The sequence below is a fragment of the Girardinichthys multiradiatus genome, chromosome 18, assembly GCF_021462225.1.
Source record: "Girardinichthys multiradiatus isolate DD_20200921_A chromosome 18, DD_fGirMul_XY1, whole genome shotgun sequence".
Taxonomy (NCBI): Eukaryota; Metazoa; Chordata; class Actinopteri; order Cyprinodontiformes; family Goodeidae; genus Girardinichthys; species Girardinichthys multiradiatus.
The window spans coordinates 22811604-22834516 of NC_061810.1; the positions used below are offsets into that span (position 1 = coordinate 22811604).

General features: G+C 40.1%; 1 protein-coding gene across 1 annotated transcript; it reads left to right on the forward strand.

Annotated features, from left to right (window-relative positions):
• Positions 1-227: 227 nt before the first annotated feature.
• Positions 228-20780, forward strand: rab38a (RAB38a, member RAS oncogene family). The gene is made up of 3 exons (XM_047392112.1): positions 228-582; positions 12026-12306; positions 19806-20780. The coding sequence occupies exons 1-3, from the start codon at positions 381-383 to the stop codon at positions 19959-19961; spliced, it is 639 nt and encodes a 212-aa protein (XP_047248068.1). The 5' UTR covers positions 228-380; the 3' UTR covers positions 19962-20780.
• The last annotated feature ends 2133 nt before the right edge of the window (positions 20781-22913 follow it).

Consider the following 22913-nt stretch of genomic DNA (forward strand, 5'->3'; position numbering starts at 1 on the left):
AAACTGGACGTTGTACAAGCTATTTTAACAAACAGCCGTGGTACTTTTTCCCACTCTTGTTGGTGTAGAAATAGTCGTTTATCCCTTTTCCTCTGGGAGGATTTTGGTAAACCCTGGTCTGTGTGTCCCAACTGTAGAACAAGATCACTCCCAGGCAGCAGCAGAGGCCTTCCCTCAGTCACGAGGTCTAGACGTCTGTGCTCCACTTCTCTCTGATGGGCCAGGGCGTTAACTACCTTACCTCCCCTTCTCATTCCACAACCCTAGCTCTCCACTTTCCTCTCTGGGTTCTGCTCTGCGTGTTTTTTGCACCCGGTTCATCCTCCGAGTCCTCTCTGTTACGGTGGATTCATGCTCAGCTCTCGCCCTCCTCGGTCGCCATGCAGAACAACCACCAGAAGGAGCACCTCTACAAGATACTCGTCATAGGAGACCTCGGGGTCGGGAAGACCAGCATTATTAAGCGGTATGTGCATCACAACTTCAGCCCCAACTACCGCGCCACCATCGGGGTGGACTTCGCCCTTAAAGTCCTCACCTGGGACCAGGAGACGGTGCGACTGCAGCTGTGGGACATCGCAGGTACGGTGCCAACTTTTACGCACGGCGCACAGCTAAAAAGAGTACAAAGAGGAGATGAAACACACAGTAGAAACCAAGCTGATTTTTAATATTAGTTCTTGATTTGCCTTAAAGTGGCTTTAAAAAAACCGATTTTTTTAGTTGAGTAGCAGCTGCATGTTTAAAATTAAAGCAGTCCTTTTTTTTAATCTCTGGGAACGTTAAACAAAAAATCGCAAGGCTAATTATGTTTAAAGCATAATTTTAGTTTCGTCTTTAGGCTACTAACACCAACAACTCAAAGAATCTACTTCAAGGACATAATATATAAATGCTGCTCGAAAATATCTTAGATACAATTTTTAAACAGTTTATAAACTATTTTGGGTTAAAAACTCAAATTAAAACGTTGGATTCTCTTTACTTCTGGCAATGGCCCTCATTTAAACCAAATGACAACAAGTGATGTTTTCAAGTGTATGATTAGTAAAGCATTTCACGTCAGGAAAGGCATAAAATCAGATATGAAATGATTTTAATGAAGGAAGCTGGTCATTTTTTGGCATAAACCAGACCGTAGGCGACATGGCTGATAGGGTTCAACTGAGCAACCAGAAGAAAAAAAAAGAGAAAAGGTTATCAATCAAATTTCACTCCAAACGAGTGTTCTGTTGTTTAATCGTCTTATTTACATGTTTAGTAAGATAGTATAGCCATATTTCGTGGCTGGCTGGTGCCACTGAAGTTGGGGATTCCTTCTCTGTGCTAAATTAAAGGGCTGTTTCTCTGTGTTTCATAAAGCCCACAATGATGGGCAGCAGAAAAGCATAACTCGTTCTTCATCCAAGATCTGCCAGTTATTCAGAATGAACCATTGCCTCTAAGTTAGGCTTAAAAGAGATAATCTTATAGAACTAAACAGGAGCACAGGTTCTTGTTTATGTCAGAATATATGCATATTTTTAATGCTAGAGTTACATTTTGATGTCTTCTAGTGTTCTCCAGTCTGCTTATGAAGCACCACTACAAACAAGGTATATTCATCTGTTATCACAGATGTTGTCTTGCTCACCTGTGTATTCTCCGCGATGCTGTTCTGTTGGTTGATTTTTTTTTTACTCTTTACCTGTATGAAATTACCTCTTTCTGTTTTGCCATCACATTCATAGTATAGGTTCACTGTGATATGGGTGGATATTGACATTTAGATGGATTTTGAGTGTCCTAATTTTTCACAGCTATCATTATCATACATCCTAATACAGTTTATAATATAATTACACAGTTTTAATGTCCACAGAAATGAGAAATAATGCAGCCTTTTTGGGCTGAAATGCCAGTGGGCATGATGACAAACCTGAAGGCTACAACAGTCTCAATGTCACATGAGTGTCGGCTGAGGTTTAGAAGAATCCTCTGACCTGCTGCTCTCTCCCCTCCTGTGCGCTCTCTACAGTAAGCGCAAGCAGTCATGTGGCTCGGACTCATGTGAGGGAGATTTGAGGCCCAAGAGCTCTTGTACAGAAAGCTTTTATTTATGGACCGAAAAGTACTATGAAAGTTCCCATAGGTGGGGAAACTTCATTTGTTATGCATTGTTTCCCTACTTAGTTTGGATTAGGGCATATGAACCTTGGTATAATATAGACTGTTCATAAATATGTTTTTAAGGTCACCATGTAAAACTGGTAATTTGCCTCAGAAGCATTTCTCTCCGTGGGAAATGGTGTTGTGGTTGACGATCGACTAAAGTTTCTCCAGTCAGTAATCTAATAAATCACTTGTTGTTTCTGTGCACTTTGCAGTATAAGCAGCTTCGACTGTTATATTTTCGTTTCTAACAGAGCTGGTTTCTCTGGCTTAGAAAATAAACTTAGGCAAGTTTATGTCTTTTAAACTGATATAAAAAACCCAAACGTGGAAACTAGCTTTAAAACACAAATCACAACAGTTTTGCTGATCACACTTGAAAGGTTTAGCATTTTATGCTGTTTAATAATGTTCTCCAACAAATCTCGAAGATTTTGGCTGCATTCGTCTTTCTGGCCCATGGGAATTAAAAGTAAAATCTATGTTCAGATGATTATTTTATTTTTGCACTGTCTCCTAAATATTTTTATGTATATTTTTAGCAAAGTATCAGGTAGATATCTTTGTATTAATAGGTTTTTGTTTGATAAACTGTCTTCATTATTTGTGTATATTATTGACTTGACTCAAAATGGAATATTGATTTTTGTCTTTAATTCAAAATGGATCTCACCTCTTAAACTTTAAACTCATGATTAAACTTTAACTTGTATTTTTCTTACTTGAAATAAGTCATATATCATCCTGATTTGTCTTGTATAAAGATGAGTATTAGATTAATGGACATCTAATGTAAGTTTAATGCAGAAACTCTACAAAGTTAATCTAATAAATAATTCCCACCAAATATGAAGTCATGACTCAGATTCTTTATCAAAAATATATTAGTTACTTTTGACAGATCTTGAACTGTCAGCTAGCTTAATGGCACCAGGGAAAACTTTTCAATACAACATTTCCAATAAATCACCAATGATTCTGTATGTAAAACTAATTCTTCAAACTAGTTTAAACTATTTCATTAACCTTTTAATAGTAAAACACATAAATCTAAATGTCATGCTACATCCTTAATTATGATATAAAAAACATGTTATAAAGGCAACAATCACTAAAAGCATTTTGATTCTATTGTCTCTTAAACAGTATTAAAACTCAGGAAGGGAGGTGCTGAGCGTTACCATGAAAACAAAGGTGTGAACCAACCTGGTAGGTGGGCGGAGTCAGGCAGAACTAACCTCTGATTGGCAGCCTATGGGCGGGACCCACAGTTTCTTCATTCAAACCCATCTTAGTGAACCTTAAACTGCAAAACTGTTAACATGCCTCTACCTCAGAAACAAGCTGCTTCTTAACTCTCCTGAAAACTCAAAGTTTTAATCAATCTAGGATTTAGAAACATTATTCTAAACATGGATTATTGTTTCATGCAACATATAAACAAACATTCAGTCCAACAAAACAAAGACAAAACATCAGAGACAGACAAATGGCCAAATTTGAAGCTTCAAGAATTAAAATAAAATTTTAACAATCTCTTTTCAAAATATGTTTTCTCAGCTATATCTTTTAATGCTGTAATTGATCAATTTTGTTATGACAATCTTCAGGATCCTTTTTTTAAAAATGAGTGCACATAGTCCAAAAAGATCTCAACTATTTAGAAGCACAGCAACAGTTTTCTCTTAAATGAATCCATATTAACTGATGCTGAAACCTTTTGCTAATTCTTTGTACTGTAACTCTGTAATAATAACTACAATCCTGAGAGTTATTGTTATAGTTCTCTTTTTGTTTGGCTCAATTTAATCGCAGCTGCATTCAAGAATTTCTCTGCTCAGGTTAAATGCAAAGAAGTATTTTAAGTCAGCGTTGACGTTTTATAGTGTTAGACTTTACCAGAAATGAATCTAAGAAGCTTGACTCCAAACTGGACTTTGTTCCCACATAGTGTTTCAAAAGGAGAACAGACATAATTTTCTTTAATTTGGGCTATTTAAATTTTGAGAATTGGGGAGAAAATTATTACTAGAACCCCTCTTTAATAATCTAAATGCTGATAAATGTTCCAATATTTTATCTCTTAGTAATCTGAAATTACCTTGTGTACCTTTGTACTCCTAGGTATTCTTTTAATCTATAAACCCTAAGAAATCAAACAAGGAGACTGGAGTTTAAGCCGACCATCCTCTTTATTGTTGAGAGAGCCTTTATTTCGTTTCTTTTCCTAAAATAAAGGATTTTACTTATCTTTATTCCGTTATAAAAAATCCTAGCCTTGGCTCCAAAACAAAACTCTTCAGCCCCAATCTGTGTTCCCCAGAGTAGAAAGTTTGAGTATTATTGCATTTCAAAGCCACCAAAATGACTGGAACTCATCATTGGTTTAGATCTATTTTAATAGGTAATCAGTCTACCTTTAATTAAGTATTATAATTTTATGGACCCAAAATCTATGGCTCCTGGCCTTCAGGAATCCAGGAACCACAGGTTGAGTACTCCTGCATTGAACAATGATGCTAGCTTTCTGCAGAGATTGAAGGATTGGTTAAATATCCCCAGACCTATTAGTGTATTATTTCTGCTTGGACAATAATCAGATTTAAAATTATTAGTTCACAGCTCCTAATTTACCTCAGATCATATTTGCTCCTAACTCAGTTCATAAGAAGCTTCAGACAAACACTATGCTAAAAAAAAAAACCCAAGCCCAGAAACAAAACAAAAACCAGATCTGTTTTTAATAAAGAAAAAGCATGCTTAAAAAAAATAGTACTGTGGTGGGAAATAACTCCACGGTTCTGAAGGTCTTTTCTATGCAGAGTCTTTTAGGGAACATGAGATTAGTTTAATTTTGTGTGGTACCACTGTCCAATCAGATACTGTCTTACCTTCAAAAATAACCCAATGTTTTCATTCTCATTTTAAAGGTTTGTTTTACCAAGGAAAATGTGTTTAACAAACTAATTACTGTCAAAGGTTTTAAAAGTTTTAGCTGATGATATCTCAGAAAACAAGTGTTTGAATATTTCTGTGCAGCACAGAACTGATTAGGTTTCCTTTCCTTCCCCAAAGGGAGAAAAAAGGACCTGCAGAACCAAGCCTTTCATAGTTTTTGTCAGGACCTGATATAAGGTACAGTGTAAATCAACACGCTGCATGAACCAGAAGAGGGAAATAAAAACTAATATAACCTCTTCCCAGCCGCTGCTGTGAAAAACAATGAATTTGTACTTTCCATAAGCGTCAGTTAACACTTGCGGACAAAAACTGCACCAAACTTTAAGTACTGTGTCAGAGACTGTATGAAGACCATCCGCAGTAGTTTTAATAAGGTCTCTAACCATTAGATTTATGGGATACAAACTCTGACAACAGAAAATAATACCTGAAGGAGAAACCCATCAGGTGTTACGCATGCGCTGGGTTTTAAAAATGTTCCTTCATGAGATCTGTCCTGAGAATAACATAGAAACACATGGTTACTGCTGAGTTTTGGAGATCTTGTAACTTTCTCTGCATTTTAATAACTTTTAATAACTAGAATAATTGACCTTGAATATTCCACGACGAAAGAGAACTTGTTTCTCTAAAAGAATTAACTGTTAAGTATCAAATGAGCTAAGTTATTACCCTTTTGAAGATACTTTTCTAACCCTAAAATATTATTTTAACCCGCTATATCTGTCCACGTCAAGCAAGCGTGTCACATGAGCAGCGGTTAATAAGCGTTCTTTGTTGCAGAAAATAGGAAAAGATTTTGCAAATGTGTGTGTGTTTGTACATTACCCCATCAGTGTCTTGATCGATCTGTCGATCGCTCGACAGTCATGGCACACAGTCCTCTATCAGTCCAAAAAAACACCCAGGCCCTTCCCAGGTGTGTTGGTGGGACATTCACTCGTTGTCCACTTTAACTTCTCCAGGAGGAAGAAAGAACTTTGCTCCGGCCTGTTTCTCTTCTGCCCGCATAAGATGTGCTTTCAATATAAATCCAGTGTATCGCTCTTCTGGCTCTGGCAAACAGCATGGATCGTTGTCCATCTCGGTGGGTTTGGGGCCAGACTTCTTCTGAGTTCCGTTCTGTTGGAAACTCACACTGTCATTTGCAGCAGGCAGGCAGACAGACTCTCTCTCTTTCAGGCCATACTGAAGAAGCGTATCTGGTGGAGTAGCCATGGGAAGGGCAGATTTCTAAAGTCCAGACTAAAAACCCAGATGTTACACTCAAATCTCATATATGTGTGAATGTGTGTGTGTGTGTGTGTGTGAGACAGAAGAAAAAGTTTAGAATAGGTTCAGATTTTGTACACAGAAATGTTATCAGTCAGTCAGTCAGTTGTCCCCCTGCCGGTCACTTCCTTCCATAACATGTATTATACTCCTTTCTAAAACAAGTTTCTTTTCCCATCTCTAATGTCCCTTTTCACTTTTACCTTCCTTTCCAACTGATTGCAATATTTAAGACAAATGAAACTTCCTGCAGGAAAATTTTAACTCTTTAACCCCTTAATTGATGCACTCTGTGCTTTTTTAATCTTTTCTTATGTTTTTTTATTTTTCCCATCTCCATCCATCAACTGTTTTACTTTAAACTATTTAAACTATTTTTAATTTTTTTAACTATTTGACTTATTAACACGGTGGCACAGTTGGTAGCACTGTTGCCTTGCAGCAAGAAGGTCCTGGGTTCAATTCCTGGCCTGGGGTCTTTCAGCATGGAGTTTGCATGTTCTCCCCGTGCATGCGTGGGTTCTCACCGGGTACTCTGGCTTCCTCCCACAGTCCAAAGACATGCCTGTTAGGTTAATTGGTCAATCTAAATTGCCCTTAGGTGTATGAATGAGTGTGTGTATGGTTGTTTGTGTGTTGCCCTGTGATGGACTGGCAACCTGTCCAGGGTGTACCCTGCCTCTTGCCCATAGACTGCTGGAGATAGGCACCAGCTCCCCTGTGACCCACTATGGAATAAGTGGTAGAAAATGACTGACTGACTTATTAACTCCGCAACTCCGGAACCTAATCAATTAGTTAGGAGATGATGGTTAATGTGTAATAAAAAATAATATACATTATATCATACAGAGCAACTTCTCACCCAGATATATTTGAAGACAAATAGTTCGGATCCAATCGGCCAGAAACCGCAGGCGGGCACGAGGACTCCCCTCCATAAAATGGAGGTGGACTGAGGACAACTTCTCAGGCTGGCCAGGCGTCCTTGTCCCCTCCTGCGGTTTCCTCTGGCACGTTAGATCCTGTTCGTGACGCTAAAATTGAAGTGGAATGTTGTTATCAGAGTGGGAGAGAAATTTTCTTCCTGAGACACAACCCTCCAGGATGTGTTTTAACCATTAAACTTCTGATAATGGTTTTACAGACCAACTCCTCTAGGGTAACAGAACACAGAGGTCAGACAGGAGAGAGGTAAGGGAAGTTCAAGCATTAAAAATAATTTTCCACAACACTTGTCAAGTTTTGCAACTGACCTTTTATGCATATAATATCTTCTCCCCGAACATCGTGAGTAACCAATATTCTGCTTGTGATTGGAGTTTTTTTCATCTTCTGCTTGATGTATGTAAAATGCAAACATATACATCAAGAAAATAGTACCTAGGATGAATAAGGTTCTAAAAATTCTCATCTAATATAGGCGGCAGCAATATATTAACCCTTGTGTGGTGTTCGGGTTTGTGGGACCCATTTTCATTATTTCCTGAAGGAAAAATTATACAATTAATGTAAATTAATTGTAAATTTGTTTCCACTCATATCGTGATTTTAATTATGTGTTTGATTGTGAGACATTAAAAATCACAAAATGCAACGGGTCCACCAGACCCAGAAACATTGGCTGAGTAAAAACAATATGAACACCACACAAGGGTTAAAAAAACATGCCAAAATGTCTGTGCTGTATAATCGACTGTGCCTTGCAAAAAGTACAAACACCCCTTGAAATTTATTACATTATACCATATTACAACCACAAGGTTAAATGTATTTTGTTGGCTTTTTTAATGTGATAGAATAACACAAAGTGGTGCATTCTTATTTGCAAAGATTAAGGCAAAGATCCACTAATAAAAATCTGGCGTACATTTGTATTTGCTCCTCTGAGTTAATACTTTGTAGAACCACTTTGCTCTGCTGTTAAAGCTGCAGGTCTTTGGAGAGGTTGAAAGATTTGCCAATTTTTCTTAAAACAATCTCACACTTAGTCAAACTGGGGATGAGAATCATTTATGAACATCAGTTTCTCAATAGGCTTTGTGTCTAAACTCTGTCTGAGCCATTCTAACACATGAATGTGTGTTTAATTAACCTCTGGATGTGTGCTCGTGTTCTTGTGCTACTGTGATATGAAAATCCACCCATGCCTCCACCCCTTGCAGCCCTAACAAGTTCCCTTCCAGGACTGCCCTGTATTTAGCTTCATCCATCTTCTTTTGTGGAGGTATCCCTACAGAATGATACTGCTAGCACCACGCTTCACAGTGGGGACTCTCTGTTCTGCTAAATGTAGTGTTAATTTTTGGCCATGCAAGTGTTTTTTTATGTAGGCTAATAAGTATGATTTTGGTCCCATCCAACTAGGGTGCCTTTATTAAAGGTTGGCCATATCCACTGCATTGCTTGTAATTTGCCTGATGCTTCCCCTGTCAGTTCAGGTGGACGCCCATGCCTTGGTAGGTTTACTGTTGTCCCTCTGGACTATTTCCTAATTGAACTACTTCTGACAGCAGATTCCATTTAGGGGGATCAGAGTAAAGGTGGCTAAATACAGATGCATTCCACACTTTGAATACTGTGTCACATTTTTCATCCATGCCACGATTATACAGTACAGTAGTCTATCACACAAAATTATAGTTAAATACATTGATGTTTATGGTTGTAACAAAACAAAATATGGAAGGGGGTATTCAACATTTTTCAAGAGACTATAATATTAATAAATGCATAAAAGACGCACAAGTAATAAAATGGCCCGCTCTCTGACGGTGTTTTCAGGCTATACCTTCTCTATAGATTTAGACAAACTAATGTGTTAAAATCTCAATTTAATTAAAATATGGATATCATTGGAAAGTGTGAAACCAATGTGACTTTAAACTTGAGACACAGCATGCTGTTTTCCTTTCAGCACTTCTAAACATACCAGTATAGGGATGTGTTTCAAAGACAACCTGCCTGGCCGATGTGTCTTCGAGTTAAGCTGACATGCTGGCAGCTGTTCTGTAGCTAACACTGTGCTTTTATCCACCTGTTTATGTAAAAACGCCACAGCAGGACTCATCAAACGATCAACAACCCTTCTCTTCTTCACACATTTGAAATAGGACACCATACAGAGTACAGTGCCTTGCGAAAGTATTCGGCCCCCTTGAACTGGTCAACCTCTTGCCACATTTCAGGCTTCAAACATAAAGATATAAAATTCTAATTTTTTGTAAAGAATCAATAACAAGTGGGACACAATCGAGAAGTGGAATGAAATTTATTGGATGTGTCAAACCTTTTAACAAATAAAAAACTGAAAAGTGGGGCGTGCAATTTTATTCGGCCCCCTTGCATTAATACTTTGTAGCGCCACCCTTTGCTGCAATTACAGCTGCAAGTCTCTTGGGGTTTGTCTCTATCAGTTTTGTACATCCAGAGACTGAAATTCTTGCCCATTCTTCCTTGCAAAACAGCTGGAGCTCAGTGAGGTTGGATGGAGAGCGTTCGTGAACAGCAGTCTTCAGCTCTTTCCACAGATTCTCGATTGGATTCAGGTCTGGACTTTGACTTGGCCATTCCAACACCTGGATACGTTTATTTGTGAACTATTCCATTGTATATTTGGCTTTATGTTTTAGATCATTGTCTTGTTGGAAGATAAATCTCTGTCCCAATCTCAGGTCTCTTGCAGACTCCAACAGGTTTTCTTCCAGAATGGTCCTGTATTTGGCCCCATCCATCTTCCCATCAATTTTGACCATCTTCCCTGTCCCTCCTGATGAAAAGCAGGCCCAAACCATGATGCTGCCACCACCATGTTTGACAGTGGGGATGGTGTGTTCAGGGTGATGAGCTGTGTTGCTTTTACGCCAAACATATCGTTTTGCATTGTGGCCAAACAGTTTGATTTTGGTTTCATCTGACCAGAGCACCTTCTTCCACATGTTTGGTGTGTCTCCCAGGTGGCTTGTGGCAAACTTTAAACGAGACTTTTTATGGATATCTTTGAGAAATGGCTTTCTTCTAGCCACTCTTCCATAAAGGACAGATTTGTGCAGTGTACGACTGATTGTTGTCCTATGGACAGACTCTCCCACCTCAGCTGTAGATCTCTGCAGTTCATCCAGAGTGATCATGGGCCTCTTGCTGCATCTCTGATCAGTCTTCTCCTTGTTCGAGATGAAAGTTTAGAGGGACGGCCGGGTCTTGGTAGATTTGCAGTGGTCTGATACTCCTTCCATTTCAATATGATTGCTTGCACAGTGCTCCTTGGGATGTTTAAAGCTTGGGAATTTTTTTTGTATCCAAATCCGGCTTTAAACTTCTCCACAACAGTATCTTGGACCTGCCTGGTGTGTTCCTTGGTCTTCATGATGCTCTCTGCGCTTTGAACAGAACCCTGAGACTATCACAGAGCAGGTGCATTTATACGGAGACTTGATTACACACAGGTGGATTCTATTTATCATCATCAGTCATTTGGGACAACATTGGATCGTTCAGAGATCCTCACTGAACGTCTGGAGTGAGTTTGCTGCACTGAAAGTAAAGAGGCTGAATAATATTACAGGCCCCACTTTTCAGTTTTTTATTTGTTAAAACAGTTTGACACATCCAATAAATTTCATTCCACTTCACGATTGTGTCCCACTTGTTGTTGATTTTTAACAAAAAAATTGAATTTTATATCTTTATGTTTGAAGCCTGAAATGTGGCAAGAGGTTGACCAGTTCTAGGGGGGCGAATACTTTCGCAAGGCACTGTAGTTAGAAATGCACGTATACATGGATTCAGGTATTTTTCACCAATCTACTGTAGGAAAATACCTAGATGTTCAGTTTATTCTGAAGTGGATCGTTGTCAACTAGAAATTATGGCTGTGAAAATCTGTGCAGAAACAAAGCATAAATTAGTTTAAGCCCAGGAATCTTTACAGATAAATTTGATAAAATTTTATCCAATGTTGCCATAAAAAGTAAAAGATTCAAAGTGCTAAAAGTATAAATAAGATTATTACAATATATCTGAGTAATGCAGTTCACATGACTGAATGTATCTATAAAGTTACAGATGTTACATCATCAGGTCTGTTTGTTGATGTTGTTTTTGTTGCTCACCTGAGAACCCCGTCTGCTCCAATAACAACATCTCACCACCACTGATCAGAAGCTTACAAACCCATACTATCCTCATGCTGGCTTTCTAAAAATGTTAAATGGTACAGTTATCTTTGTGGATTCAAACATCTGAATTTGAAGAAAGTAATCAAACAATTATCTAAAAACATTTATCTTATTATTAGAGATTAGAGAATATTTTGGTGATCCAAACCTAAATAGGAAATTTTAATGCTGGACAGTATGTGTTTATGTGTTCTTGTTCATTTGTATGTGTTTTTTTAATTAAAAAAAACATGGGAGACAACACCTTTAACACCTCTATGTAAATACACTGTATCATTTTTATCTGCGATAAAATGACAAAATCACAATTGAGTGTTTCACCTCCAGTGTTTGTTATGCTGTTAAAAATCAGATTTGTTTTTCTTACAACTTGAAGTAATGGAAACAGGTAATTCCCCACAGTTTATAGTAACTAGTGTATCAAAGTCATTTGTGTCTTTTCCATATCTGTGTGTGTTTTTCAGGTCAGGAGAGGTTCGGCAACATGACCCGTGTGTATTATCGTGAAGCCATGGGAGCCTTCATTGTCTTTGACCTGACACGGCCGGCCTCCTTTGAGGCCATCACCAAATGGAAGGAGGACTTGGATTCCAAGCTCACACTAGCCAATGGAAAAAATGTAGCTACGGTGCTTCTGGCGAACAAATGTGACCAGGGTCAGGAAGTACTGACCAACAATGGAATAAAGATGGACCAGTTCTGCCAGGAAAATGGTTTTGTAGGATGGTTTCAGACCTCTGCTAAGGTGAGTATAATAGAGACAAATGTACATTAGCACACACAGCAGTAACATTAAAGGAGGGTTCACTGATTACAGCTGATTACATTTATAGCAGGTCTGTCTCTTAAAAATGTCCTCAAGAGGCAGCTGACATCCTTGACGCTATCCGACCAAACACCTGATTAACCAGTGAGGACATCACCAAGCAGACACATTCAAAATAGGATGAGCTGAACTTCACAGTCTTAGCTTTCTATTTCCATTTGAATAAAACCTCAGTCATGGTGTAATGCTCCTTTCCCACAGAGACTCCCGGCAGACAGTCCGTCTGTGTTTTTCATGTCAGCTGCACTTGCATCAAGCGCTTTGTCATCCAGATAGGGTTTTCTGGGAATGCACTTGGAATATATTAGCTCTGTGTTCTCCAGTTGCTGCACGAACTGGGAAGGTGTAGTTTCACATTTTGGCTACTCAGATAGAGTCAGTCATGCAGCAATTAACACTTCAATTCAACCGGAATAAATATGTCCCACTTGTCTCTAGCAAAGATATTTTTAACATTAAATGTTAACTGGCTAAACCTGATTTGGGACCTAAAAAAAAAATATAAAAGAAAAAAACCAAAGATCTCGGCCATAATATGGAATGAGGTGCAAGCAAACATTGAAATATCAAGCTAAGAGGCTAAAACAAAAAAAAAAACATATGCATTCACCAGTTTGATTTGTCTGATTTTCTGTCACCAGACTCAAGTCACCAGTTTTGCAGGAAAAGTTTAAACATGTATGGCCATACCACTGCTGTTTTTTATTTTACCTTGGATTTATGGTTCCATAAGTGCTTGGTGGACTCTAGAAACATTTGCCACAATTCAGACAGTATGAGGGAGGCCCATGGTAACTGGAGGAGCAACCGCGTTTCACAGCTCAGGTGAAATTAACTATGGCCAGCATATGTATTAACTGTGAACTCCACAAATCTGGCCTTTATTGAAACATACTGTAGCAAGAAGAGAGCCACTGTGTGAAGAAAGCCACGTAATGGCATAACAAACTACTGTAAAAACATGCACTTGTCAGATGAGAGCAAAAATTTACTTTTTACCCTACATGCAAAACACTATGGAAAATTTAACACTGCATATCACCCTGAACACACAAGCCCCACCACGAAACATGGTTCAGATCTTAGTCTAATTTAAAATCTGTGCAATTTATATCCAATCTGACTGAATTGGAGCTATTTTGCAAAGAAGAATGGGCAAATATATGTAAAAAAAACAAAAAACATTCTCCTTCACTTCACAGTTATTCAGTGTTTTATGCTGGTGTATCACATAAACCCCATAAAATACATTGAAGTTTTTGACTGTAACATTAAAAATTGTAAAAAAAAACTTAATTACAGGCAGCTGCACAGACTATATAAAGGAACAACATTAAAAGTCTTATGACACAAATCTATCTTTAACTCCTTAGTTTTTCATTGCACTTCATAAAAATGAAATTAGACTTTTCTTGTTTATTTTGTATACGTTCTCAGTCAAAATTTAAAAAACTTAATTGAAAGAAAGATGGAACATCTGATTGAAATTAAATGTGGGTAGTTGCTGACTGTAAGGTGTGATACACATTAACACTCTGTTCACATTCTGACTGGGACAGATAGGAATGTCTCGACTGAATGGGAAAATTTTAAAATACTGTACACACACACACACACACACACTCACACACACACAGAGCCAACCACCTGCACTGCTATCTAAGAAGCCTCAACTCTCCTTTTGCAAGTACTTTCAATCTGCTTAAAATGTACACAAATGTACACTATTTACCTCAAACAATTACATTTTCAGGAGCAATGCATGAGGCACATTAAATAAAAAGAAAAACAAGATTTGTTCAGGAGTGAATTCATTAAATCCTGTTTCATTGGAATCTGCAGCCAAACTAATTCAAAAGTAGTGTGACTAGAACTCTGGCAGGTTAGCAGAAAACTAGCGGCTTCACCTATGTGTATGACTTGCAGAATTGGCCCTCCACCTCTTAACCACTTTCAAAAATGACAGAAATACAGTACATGAGTTTTTAAGACATTAAACCAATAAACGAACAACAGTGATCTGATGGGTTGTTGTGAAGTTGGTACACTCAAAACATTTGAAGAAATAGGTTTCACATAATTCTATTTTGTTAGTTGAAAGCAAAAAAGATTAGTTAATCATACTTTATGATGTTATATTTACTAAAATAAATCAAGTTAACCCAACAAGCACCTTTTTTATGTGTTAACTGTAAATGAAATGTTAACATAAAGTGGACAGCTGCCTTGGTTGAGGTTTTTGAGTGAGAAACTGTGGAAAAAGGTTTTTGGTGGCATTAGTTTGACTTGGAGTAATCTTTAGTTTTAGACTATGTTAATCTGAGAGCCCATACTTTTTTCTGTGTAACAATAGATATGAAAAGTATCTGCTACTGCTGCAGCCCACTAAGGCTTACAACTTATTCTTTTCCATCTGTAACTTTCTCATATCAACGTTTATACTAATCCTTTGTATAACTGTTTGCCGCTTGTGTTTATGGTCACTGTCATGCTTTTAGGTATTTTCCCGATCCACAGAATAATAGGTTAAATGCAAAAGAGTTTTCTTTACAAAATTTACAAGGAATATGAACAACTGAGCTGGGTTTTCTGAGTCTGTGGTTCTGTGATATTTGAAAGAGGACAGGAGTAGTTAGATTGGCCGAGGAATAATAATTACGAATGAATATAAAGGAGGAACAGAAATGAGAATGGCTTATGGGCTTGAGGTAGAAGGGCGGAGTTGAAGGAGAATTGATGATCGCGGTGGGGGAGTACGGAGGCAGATGTCTTGATGAGGCTTAGTGTTCCAGAGGTGGTTCTGTTGGAGACAGAATAGGTGAGTTTGGCAATTCAAAAGACGCTGGCGAACAGAGAGTTGGAGAGCAGGCAGATAACAACTGGAGACAATGAAGCTGCAGTGAACAACCATGGGGTGAATGAGGTCTTGAAGGAGCTCTGTCTTAAGGAGGTTTATCGAAGAAATCCAGAGTTGATGCAGTAATTTTAACTTGGGAGCACAGCTGAGCAGAGAAAAGTGATCATAAATAACTCTTCAAAAATTACAAGGAAACATAAGGAATAATAACAATGAAGACCCTGGGGGCTTGACTTTACCAACGAGATTGATCATCAGGCGAAGTGTAGCCACCCTGCAACTCCTTAAACCCCCAGCAGTTGATGAAGGGAGTTGAGACAGGTGTGCCATCTGCAGCAGGCCTGTCACGCCCCCCTAGCAGGGCTCCTCTGTTCAAGGGAAGGCTCACATCTACACAAAACCACACTCACACTCCAGGACAGTCACTGAGAAGGAATTACCTTTTATCCCTTAAATGGTTGCTGAACTTGCTCATTGAGTATCCCTGCTTACTTCTTTTACTGTGGCACAAAAAAGCAACACTTCCCATATTTTGTAATAACAATATATAAAATATACCCTTGAACCACCACCTTAACGTAGTGGATGGGTTTGAGTGCTTGAATGATCCTATAGGCAATGTTATCTGGGGCTTAAATGCCCCTGGTAGGCTCTCCCATGGAAAACAGGCTCTAGGTGATGGCTCAGACAAAGAGCGGTTCAAGAATCCTTCATGAGGACTAGTAGTAGGCACGTGACGTTGCCCGGTACGGTGGAGCCTGGGTCCCAACCTGGAGCCAGGCCTGGGGTCGGGACTCGCCGGAGAGCACCTGGTGGCCGGGTTGCTCCTCACGGGACCCGGCCAGGCAGAGCCCAAACGAGAGACGTGAGGCCATCCCCCAGTGGGCCCACTACCTGCAGGGGGACCATGAGGCACCAGTGCAAAGAGGATTGGGCAGCGGACAAAGGTGGAGACCTCGGGGGCCCGATCTCCAGATGCTTTGGCTGGCTCTAGGGACGTGGAATGTGACCTCGCTGGGGGGGAAGGAGCCTGAGCTTGTGTGGGAGGTCGACAGATATCGACTAGAAATGGTCTGGATAGTGCCCCTCCCAGGAACTCCATTATTCTGCTGGGGGACTTCAACGCCCATGTGGGAAACGACAGTGACACCTGGAGAGGCGTAATCGGGATGAATGGCCTCCCCGATCTGAATCAGAGTGGTGCTTTGTTATTGGACTTCTGTGCTAGTCACGGATTGTCCATAATGAACACCATGTTCAAACATAAGGGTGTCCATCGGTGCACTTGGCACCAGAATATCCTAGGCAGGAGGTCAATGATCGATTTTGTTGTCGTATCGGCCGCATGTTTTGGAGACTCGGGTGAAGAGAGGGGCTGAGCTGTCCACCGATCACAACCTGGTGATGAGTCGGATCTGCTGGAGGAGGAGAAAGCCAGACAGACTTGGCTGGCACAAGCACATAGTGAGGGTCTACTGGGAACGTCTGGCGGAGCTCTTGGCCAGGGATGTATTCAACACCCACAATTGGGAGAGCTGTGACCAGATTCCAGGGGATGTTGGAGACATAGAGTCCGAGTGGACCACGTTCTCTGCATCTATTGTCGATGCTGCTGCCCGTAGCTGTGGCCGTAAGGTCTGCGGTGCCTGTCGCGGCGGTAATCCCCGAACCTGTTGGTGGACTCGCCGGAGAGCGGCCCGGGCTGTGGCAGAGGCAAAAACTCGGGCATGGGAGGAGTTCGATGAGGCCATGGAGAAGGACTACCGGTTGGCCTCGAAGCAATTCTGGCAAACCATCCGGCGCCTCAAGAGGGGGAAGCAGTGCTTCGCCAACACTTTACAGTGGGGATGGGAGGCTGCTGACCTCAACTGAGGACATTATCGGGCGGTGGAAGGAGTACTTCAAGGATCTCCTCAATCTTGCCATCACGCATTCCCTGGTGGAAATAGAGGGTGGGGACTCGGGGTTGGACTCTTTCATCACCCAGGCTGAAGGCACCGAGGTGGTTAAAAAGCTCCGCAGTGGCAGGGCTTTGGGGGTGGATGAGATCTGTCCTGAGTACCTCAAGTCTCTGGATGTTGTGGGCTGTCATGGTTGTCACGCCTCTTCAACATTGCGTGGCATTCGGGGATAGTGCCTCGGCTTCAGGAGGAGCAGTGTGGTTTTCGTCCCGGCCGTGGAACACTGGACCACCTCTATACCCTCTACAGGGTAATTGAGGGTTCATGGGAGTTTGCCGGTCCATATGTGTTTTGTGGACCTGTGGGGGGTGCTCCAGGAGTATGGAATCGGGGGCCCTTTATTAGGGGCCATCCGGTCCCTGTACAAGCAGAGCAGGAGTTTGGTCCACGGTCCTGCTGGCCCCCTCTAGCCAAGACCTACAACATGTGCTGTGGCAGTTCGTAGCCAAGTGTGAAGCGGCTGGGATGAAGATCAGCTCCCCCAAGTCAGAGGCCATGGTACTCGACCGGAAAAGGTTGGCTTGTCCTCTTCAGGTTGGATGGGAGGACCTGCCTCAAGTGGAGGAGTTCAAGTATCTCGGGGTCTTGTTCACGAGTGAGGGAAGAATGGAGCGGGAGATCGACAGATGGATCGGTGCGGCTGCTGCAGTAATGGGGGCACTGTGTCGGTCCGTTGTGGTGAAGAGAGAGCTGAGCCGAAAAGTGAAGCTCTCGATTTATTGGTCGGTCTACGTTCCTACCCTCACCTATGGCCATGAACTTCGGGTCATGACCGAAAGAACGAGATACCGGATACAAGCGGCTGAAAGGAGCTTCCTCCGTAGGGTGGCCGGGCACTCCCTTAGAGATAGGGTGAGGAGCTTGGCCATGCGGGAGGGGCTCAGAGTGGAGCCGCTGCTCCTCCACATCGAGAGGAGCGAGTTGAGGTGGCTCGGGCATCTATACCGGATGTTTCCTGGACGCCTTCCTCGGGAGGTGTTCCAGGCACGTCCCACCGGGAGGAGGCCGAGGGGACGGCCTAGGACACGCTGGAGGGACTATGTCTCTCGGCTGGCCTGGGAACGCCTTGGGATTTCCCCGGAGGAACTGGAGGAGGTGTCTGGAGAGAAGGACGTCTGGGTGTCTCTGCTGAATCTGCTGCCCTCGCGACCCGGTCCCAGATAAGCGGAAGACGACGAGTACGAGCATGAATATATAAGATAAATATCAATAATATAGCACACAAGCATGCAGGAGTGTACCTAAACTACATTTGTTCTTTTAATTTAACTGTTCTGTTTTCAGTAGTACTATTGAGGTATAGTAGAGTACCTTGCAGTATAGAGCAGTGTCGTAAAATGCAGTTTTGTGTTGTGTACTACATTATTGTATCGAGTAGTGTAGCACTGTGTTGCATGGTATAGCATAATACAGTACAAATAAGTACATTCAAGTATAACAAAAAAGCAAAAACAGAATAAATCAGTAAGGGGGCAAATATTTGTCAGGGTACTGTAACAATAGGGAAACCAAAGTAAGTCTGTAAATGTAAAGTAACTAAAGCTCAAACAGTTTGTTTGAGTATCACTGCTGCTTACTAGTTTTTTATCGGCCCTCTCATTGTAGTTCTGGTTCATTTGATTAGCTCACTTTCTGTATAGATTTTTCTGTGTAGCGTTCATTGCCTCACAATAACAACATGTAGCATATCTGTAAAGATAACAGTATACTATATTTTAAATCAATGTAAATGGATGGTGACCAATAAGGTAAATGGGCTAGTTTTTCTCAGAAGATAGATACGACTCATGAAGGAGCAGACAGACTAGAAGTTTGCAGTTGCAAGTGCCTTGTATTTATAGTGAGAAAAATTATATACATATTTACAACATCAATGAAAACATCCGAATGGCCATATAAAATGCGCAAAAGAAAAACAAAATTAATCAATCAATCCCACAGTTCCTTAATTGATAGACCCACACTCTTCAGTTCATCCACCCCAAGCTGGGGTTGGTTAGAGGTCCCACAAAAGTTAATTATAAAGGGCTTGGTGCCGTGCAGGTCATGGACTTACATAAGTCAGATCAGAGTGGGGACACATTGTTCGCTGGCTGCAAGGAGCCTCCTACTCGCCTGGCAGGAGAATCAGAAGTCTTCATGCACCAAAAGTGCAACCGTTCTTAGGCTCTAGGCCTGGATCTTCAGCTCGCCATCAAAACCTGGCCAATTCCTCAGTTTATATCTCACACAACCAGGTTTTTTTTTTTCATCTCATCTCCTCTCGGCTCACAGTAGTTGGCTCATACAGCTCTGCTCCTCCCAACGCATCCTATTCTTTCATACTTCCCCGCTCCAGCTAATATACCTAGTAGATAAGCTGCAGTGGTACACGTGACCCTGATACTCAACAGCAATTGGCTGTCTAGTAGTCTCGCGAGAATTGCGGACATTATATTAAAACTATCGTGAGATAAAGGCCTAAAGAGGGGAAAAATCAGAGAATAAGGAAAAATTTACACCCGGGTTACAAACAATTTTACTTCTGTCTGTAGCCACCATTTTATAACCCATATGTTTTTTTCCTCACATCCCTATCTCCTTTTCCATTTTGTTTTCAGGAGAATATCAACATCGATGAGGCGGCAAACTGCTTGGTGAAGCACATCATCGCAAGCGAGAATGACATGCTCCAGTCGGAAGTTCCTGACACAATCATCCCTCAGTTAGAGAAGGATAAAGGCAGGACTTGCTCCTCTTGCTTCCGAGCTCAGTAAAAATACCATTCGACAGAGGGTTGTCCCTGCATTGAGATTAGTCTCATAAAAGGCTATTTGCATGGGGACTATCTTTACAGGTGGGGGGTACTGGTGCCAGTTCTTTTCTTGTCTGGATTCCAGTGCGGAGAGGAAGGGATAGACTGAAAAAGAGAGATAGCTGCAGCTGTGCCTACTTGTCATAGGCAAGGTCACCCCCTGAGCATCTTCAAGTGTTGGCACAAACACTTTGGTTATCAATGGTGATATTTTAACAAACAGATGCCCAGTGAGATTGCAGCAAATCACAGTACATTTGTGCTAAAGATCTGTGGGGCCAATCATTTTACACAGACCGTGGTCGCTCTTGTTCTCCCTCCCTACGTCCACCCACATTTTCTCTTCATCTCTTTTCCTTGTGTGCCTGTAAGGGGTCATGCTGACAACATATTTTGACTGTTTAATAATCAAGTTTGAGCCATTAATACATTTTTATCTTCTTGCAAAAGCAAAAAAAATAACAAAAAAACTTTAAAGTAGACAAAACTCAACCCCTTTACACAGTCATCTTGTTATTTTGGTTTATATCATTATTTTTTTTGTTCCAGCACGAATGCTGGCACCAGTAATGCCTTGTATAGCAAATTATATATATGTTTCTAACACACCCCATTTTATTTAATATCTTACAGATAATCTTCACTGTATGTTATTTATAAGTGCACTGGTGATGCACGTTTTCTCAGTTTATCTCACTGAGGTAAACTTTAATCCATTATTATGTGGACATATGTAAAGTTCTGTGTAATAAAGAAATCTGTGGTACATCAAAGACTGTTATCTGTATTTGTTTTAATTCAGTGTCTTTATATAAAATGTATTTTCCTCTTTGAAATAGTTATAACTTTTGCAGTTCTGAGGTAAATGCAAATATGTATATGGTTTGTACATATACACAGCAACCTCAGACAGATAGCACAGATGTCTTGGGTTTTCAAAATGTTCATATAAAATAAAAGCTAAGCTGGATTTAATTGTTTTTTATTTAAAAATTATTTCCTATCTAGGTGTCGTTAAATGAAATTAAGAGTGTAAGAGACTTAACTGCTACACTAATCTCCCTTTGATTTCTACCCTGACACAAATAGAAATCATGCAAATATCCTTTGCTTCATCTCAAAACAATGCTGCTACTCTCATATTTCACTTTATCTTTACAAATGTTGAACTCTTCTGTTTAAATTGTTTCATAGCAGCCACATTGTCAGAAGTATTATAAACCAGCCCAGCAGAAACCGTCTAAATACTGGCTGTTTTAAATTTGTAAGTATGATCTTGGTCTGGTGTCCAGGGGTAGGTAAAGGGTTCACTGTGAGGCCAATCAAAGTGTTAGTACACTAATAGAAAAAACAAAACAAAAGAATGCAAAAGTAACACTATAAAACAAAAAATTACAAAATTATAATTGCTAAACAACAGTAACAAAAATCCATAACAGAACTATGAAGCCATAACGTCTTTATTTAGTGGCATAACTAATTCCCTTTTATCTAAATGCTTTGTTTTATTAGATCATGGTATAGTGAACAGTCTTTGGATCAGTAGGGTTATTTAATGGGAAATGTGAGATGGACCTTTTTGTTCTTTTTTTGTCAGAATTGGTTTTGGCTTTGAAGCTCTCCATTGGATTCCATTTCTGCCCAGTCTCTTTACTACTATTGAATCAAAAACATTGACCTTAAATCCTGTAGTAATCTTGCTAGATTGACCTCTCCTGGGAATGTTCAAACTGGTTTCTTGTTTTCTTCATCTGTAGATAATGGCTCTCAATGTGATTAACTATGGAGTCCCAAAGCCTTAGAAATGGCTTTGTAACAAATACCAGAGTCTTACCAGAGAAGTGTTGCCTTTTGAGACCTGTTTTCATGTAGGTTCTATTTAAATGATTTCTTGATTTTATGCTTGACAGCAACCAACATAAAACAAGAGCATAAAAAAAGGTTTATTTTGCTGTAATTTAAGACTAAGAAAGCAAATAAGGTGACAAATGAACATATCTATTAGAGCTGAATGCATTTTTATTTCTCTGTCCAGTAACTAGACTTGATTAATTTCTTACTAAATGTTTTCTGACAATGTAATCAGCCAGAGAAAAGAGGACACTGCAAGCTGCCAGAAAATGAAATTTTTAAATATTGTTATCAACCAGTTTTTCCACAAAGAAAATGGAAGGCGGAAATAATTTAAAATTAGCAAATTGACAACCAATTACTGCAGAATGTATTTCAAAGTAATGGTAAAAGACTCACAGGTCCAATCACTTGAAGCAATGCGAAAGGTTTCGGATCTGTGCTCAAAGAATAAAATTAGACAGCATCAGATCATTTTCTACACTGGTCCCTTTTTTGATACACCTTTTTAATTGTTTGCTAACACGAACAAATCAGATGATTATAAACCTGCAACTCAATGCGTTTAGCTCAATCTTTGCAACCAATTAGAATAATTCTGAAGACATAGGATGGGTCTAGCCTGGCACTAACAAGGAGTACCTTATAAAGTGGCCAGTGCATAAATACTATATACAGTGCCTTGCAGAAGTATTCATACCCCTTCGACTTTGTCATATGTTGAAATAACAGAGTGATTGTAATTGGTCAGCGATGCAAGGCACAAGCTAGAGTTGTGTGGGGATTTTCCTCTGTTGTCATCTGAGTCAGGAGTCAAAACCCTTTTCTGAACACCCACACTGACAAAAAGAAAAACATACACAGATCATCAGAGCAGTTTACAGATTCATATCTCACTCTCTGTTGGTCTCTAAGGCAACACACTACCAGCAGAGAGACAGTTTTCTCTTTGTACAGTTCCTGTCCTTTTTCCTTGATTTCTTTGCTGGAATGTAAAATGGAAAAATGACGGAAAGAGCAAGAGAACAAGAGTGATAGACCAACCCCAACAACGCACTATCAT

Coding starts and splice junctions, on each gene's coding strand:
- rab38a (XM_047392112.1), top strand. CDS start 381: ATGCAGAACAACCACCAGAAGGAGCACCTCTACAAGATACTCGTCATA. Junction 583..12,025: donor GCAGCTGTGGGACATCGCAG/GTACGGTGCCAA, acceptor TGTGTTTTTCAG/GTCAGGAGAGGTTCGGCAAC. Junction 12,307..19,805: donor GGTTTCAGACCTCTGCTAAG/GTGAGTATAATA, acceptor TTTTGTTTTCAG/GAGAATATCAACATCGATGA.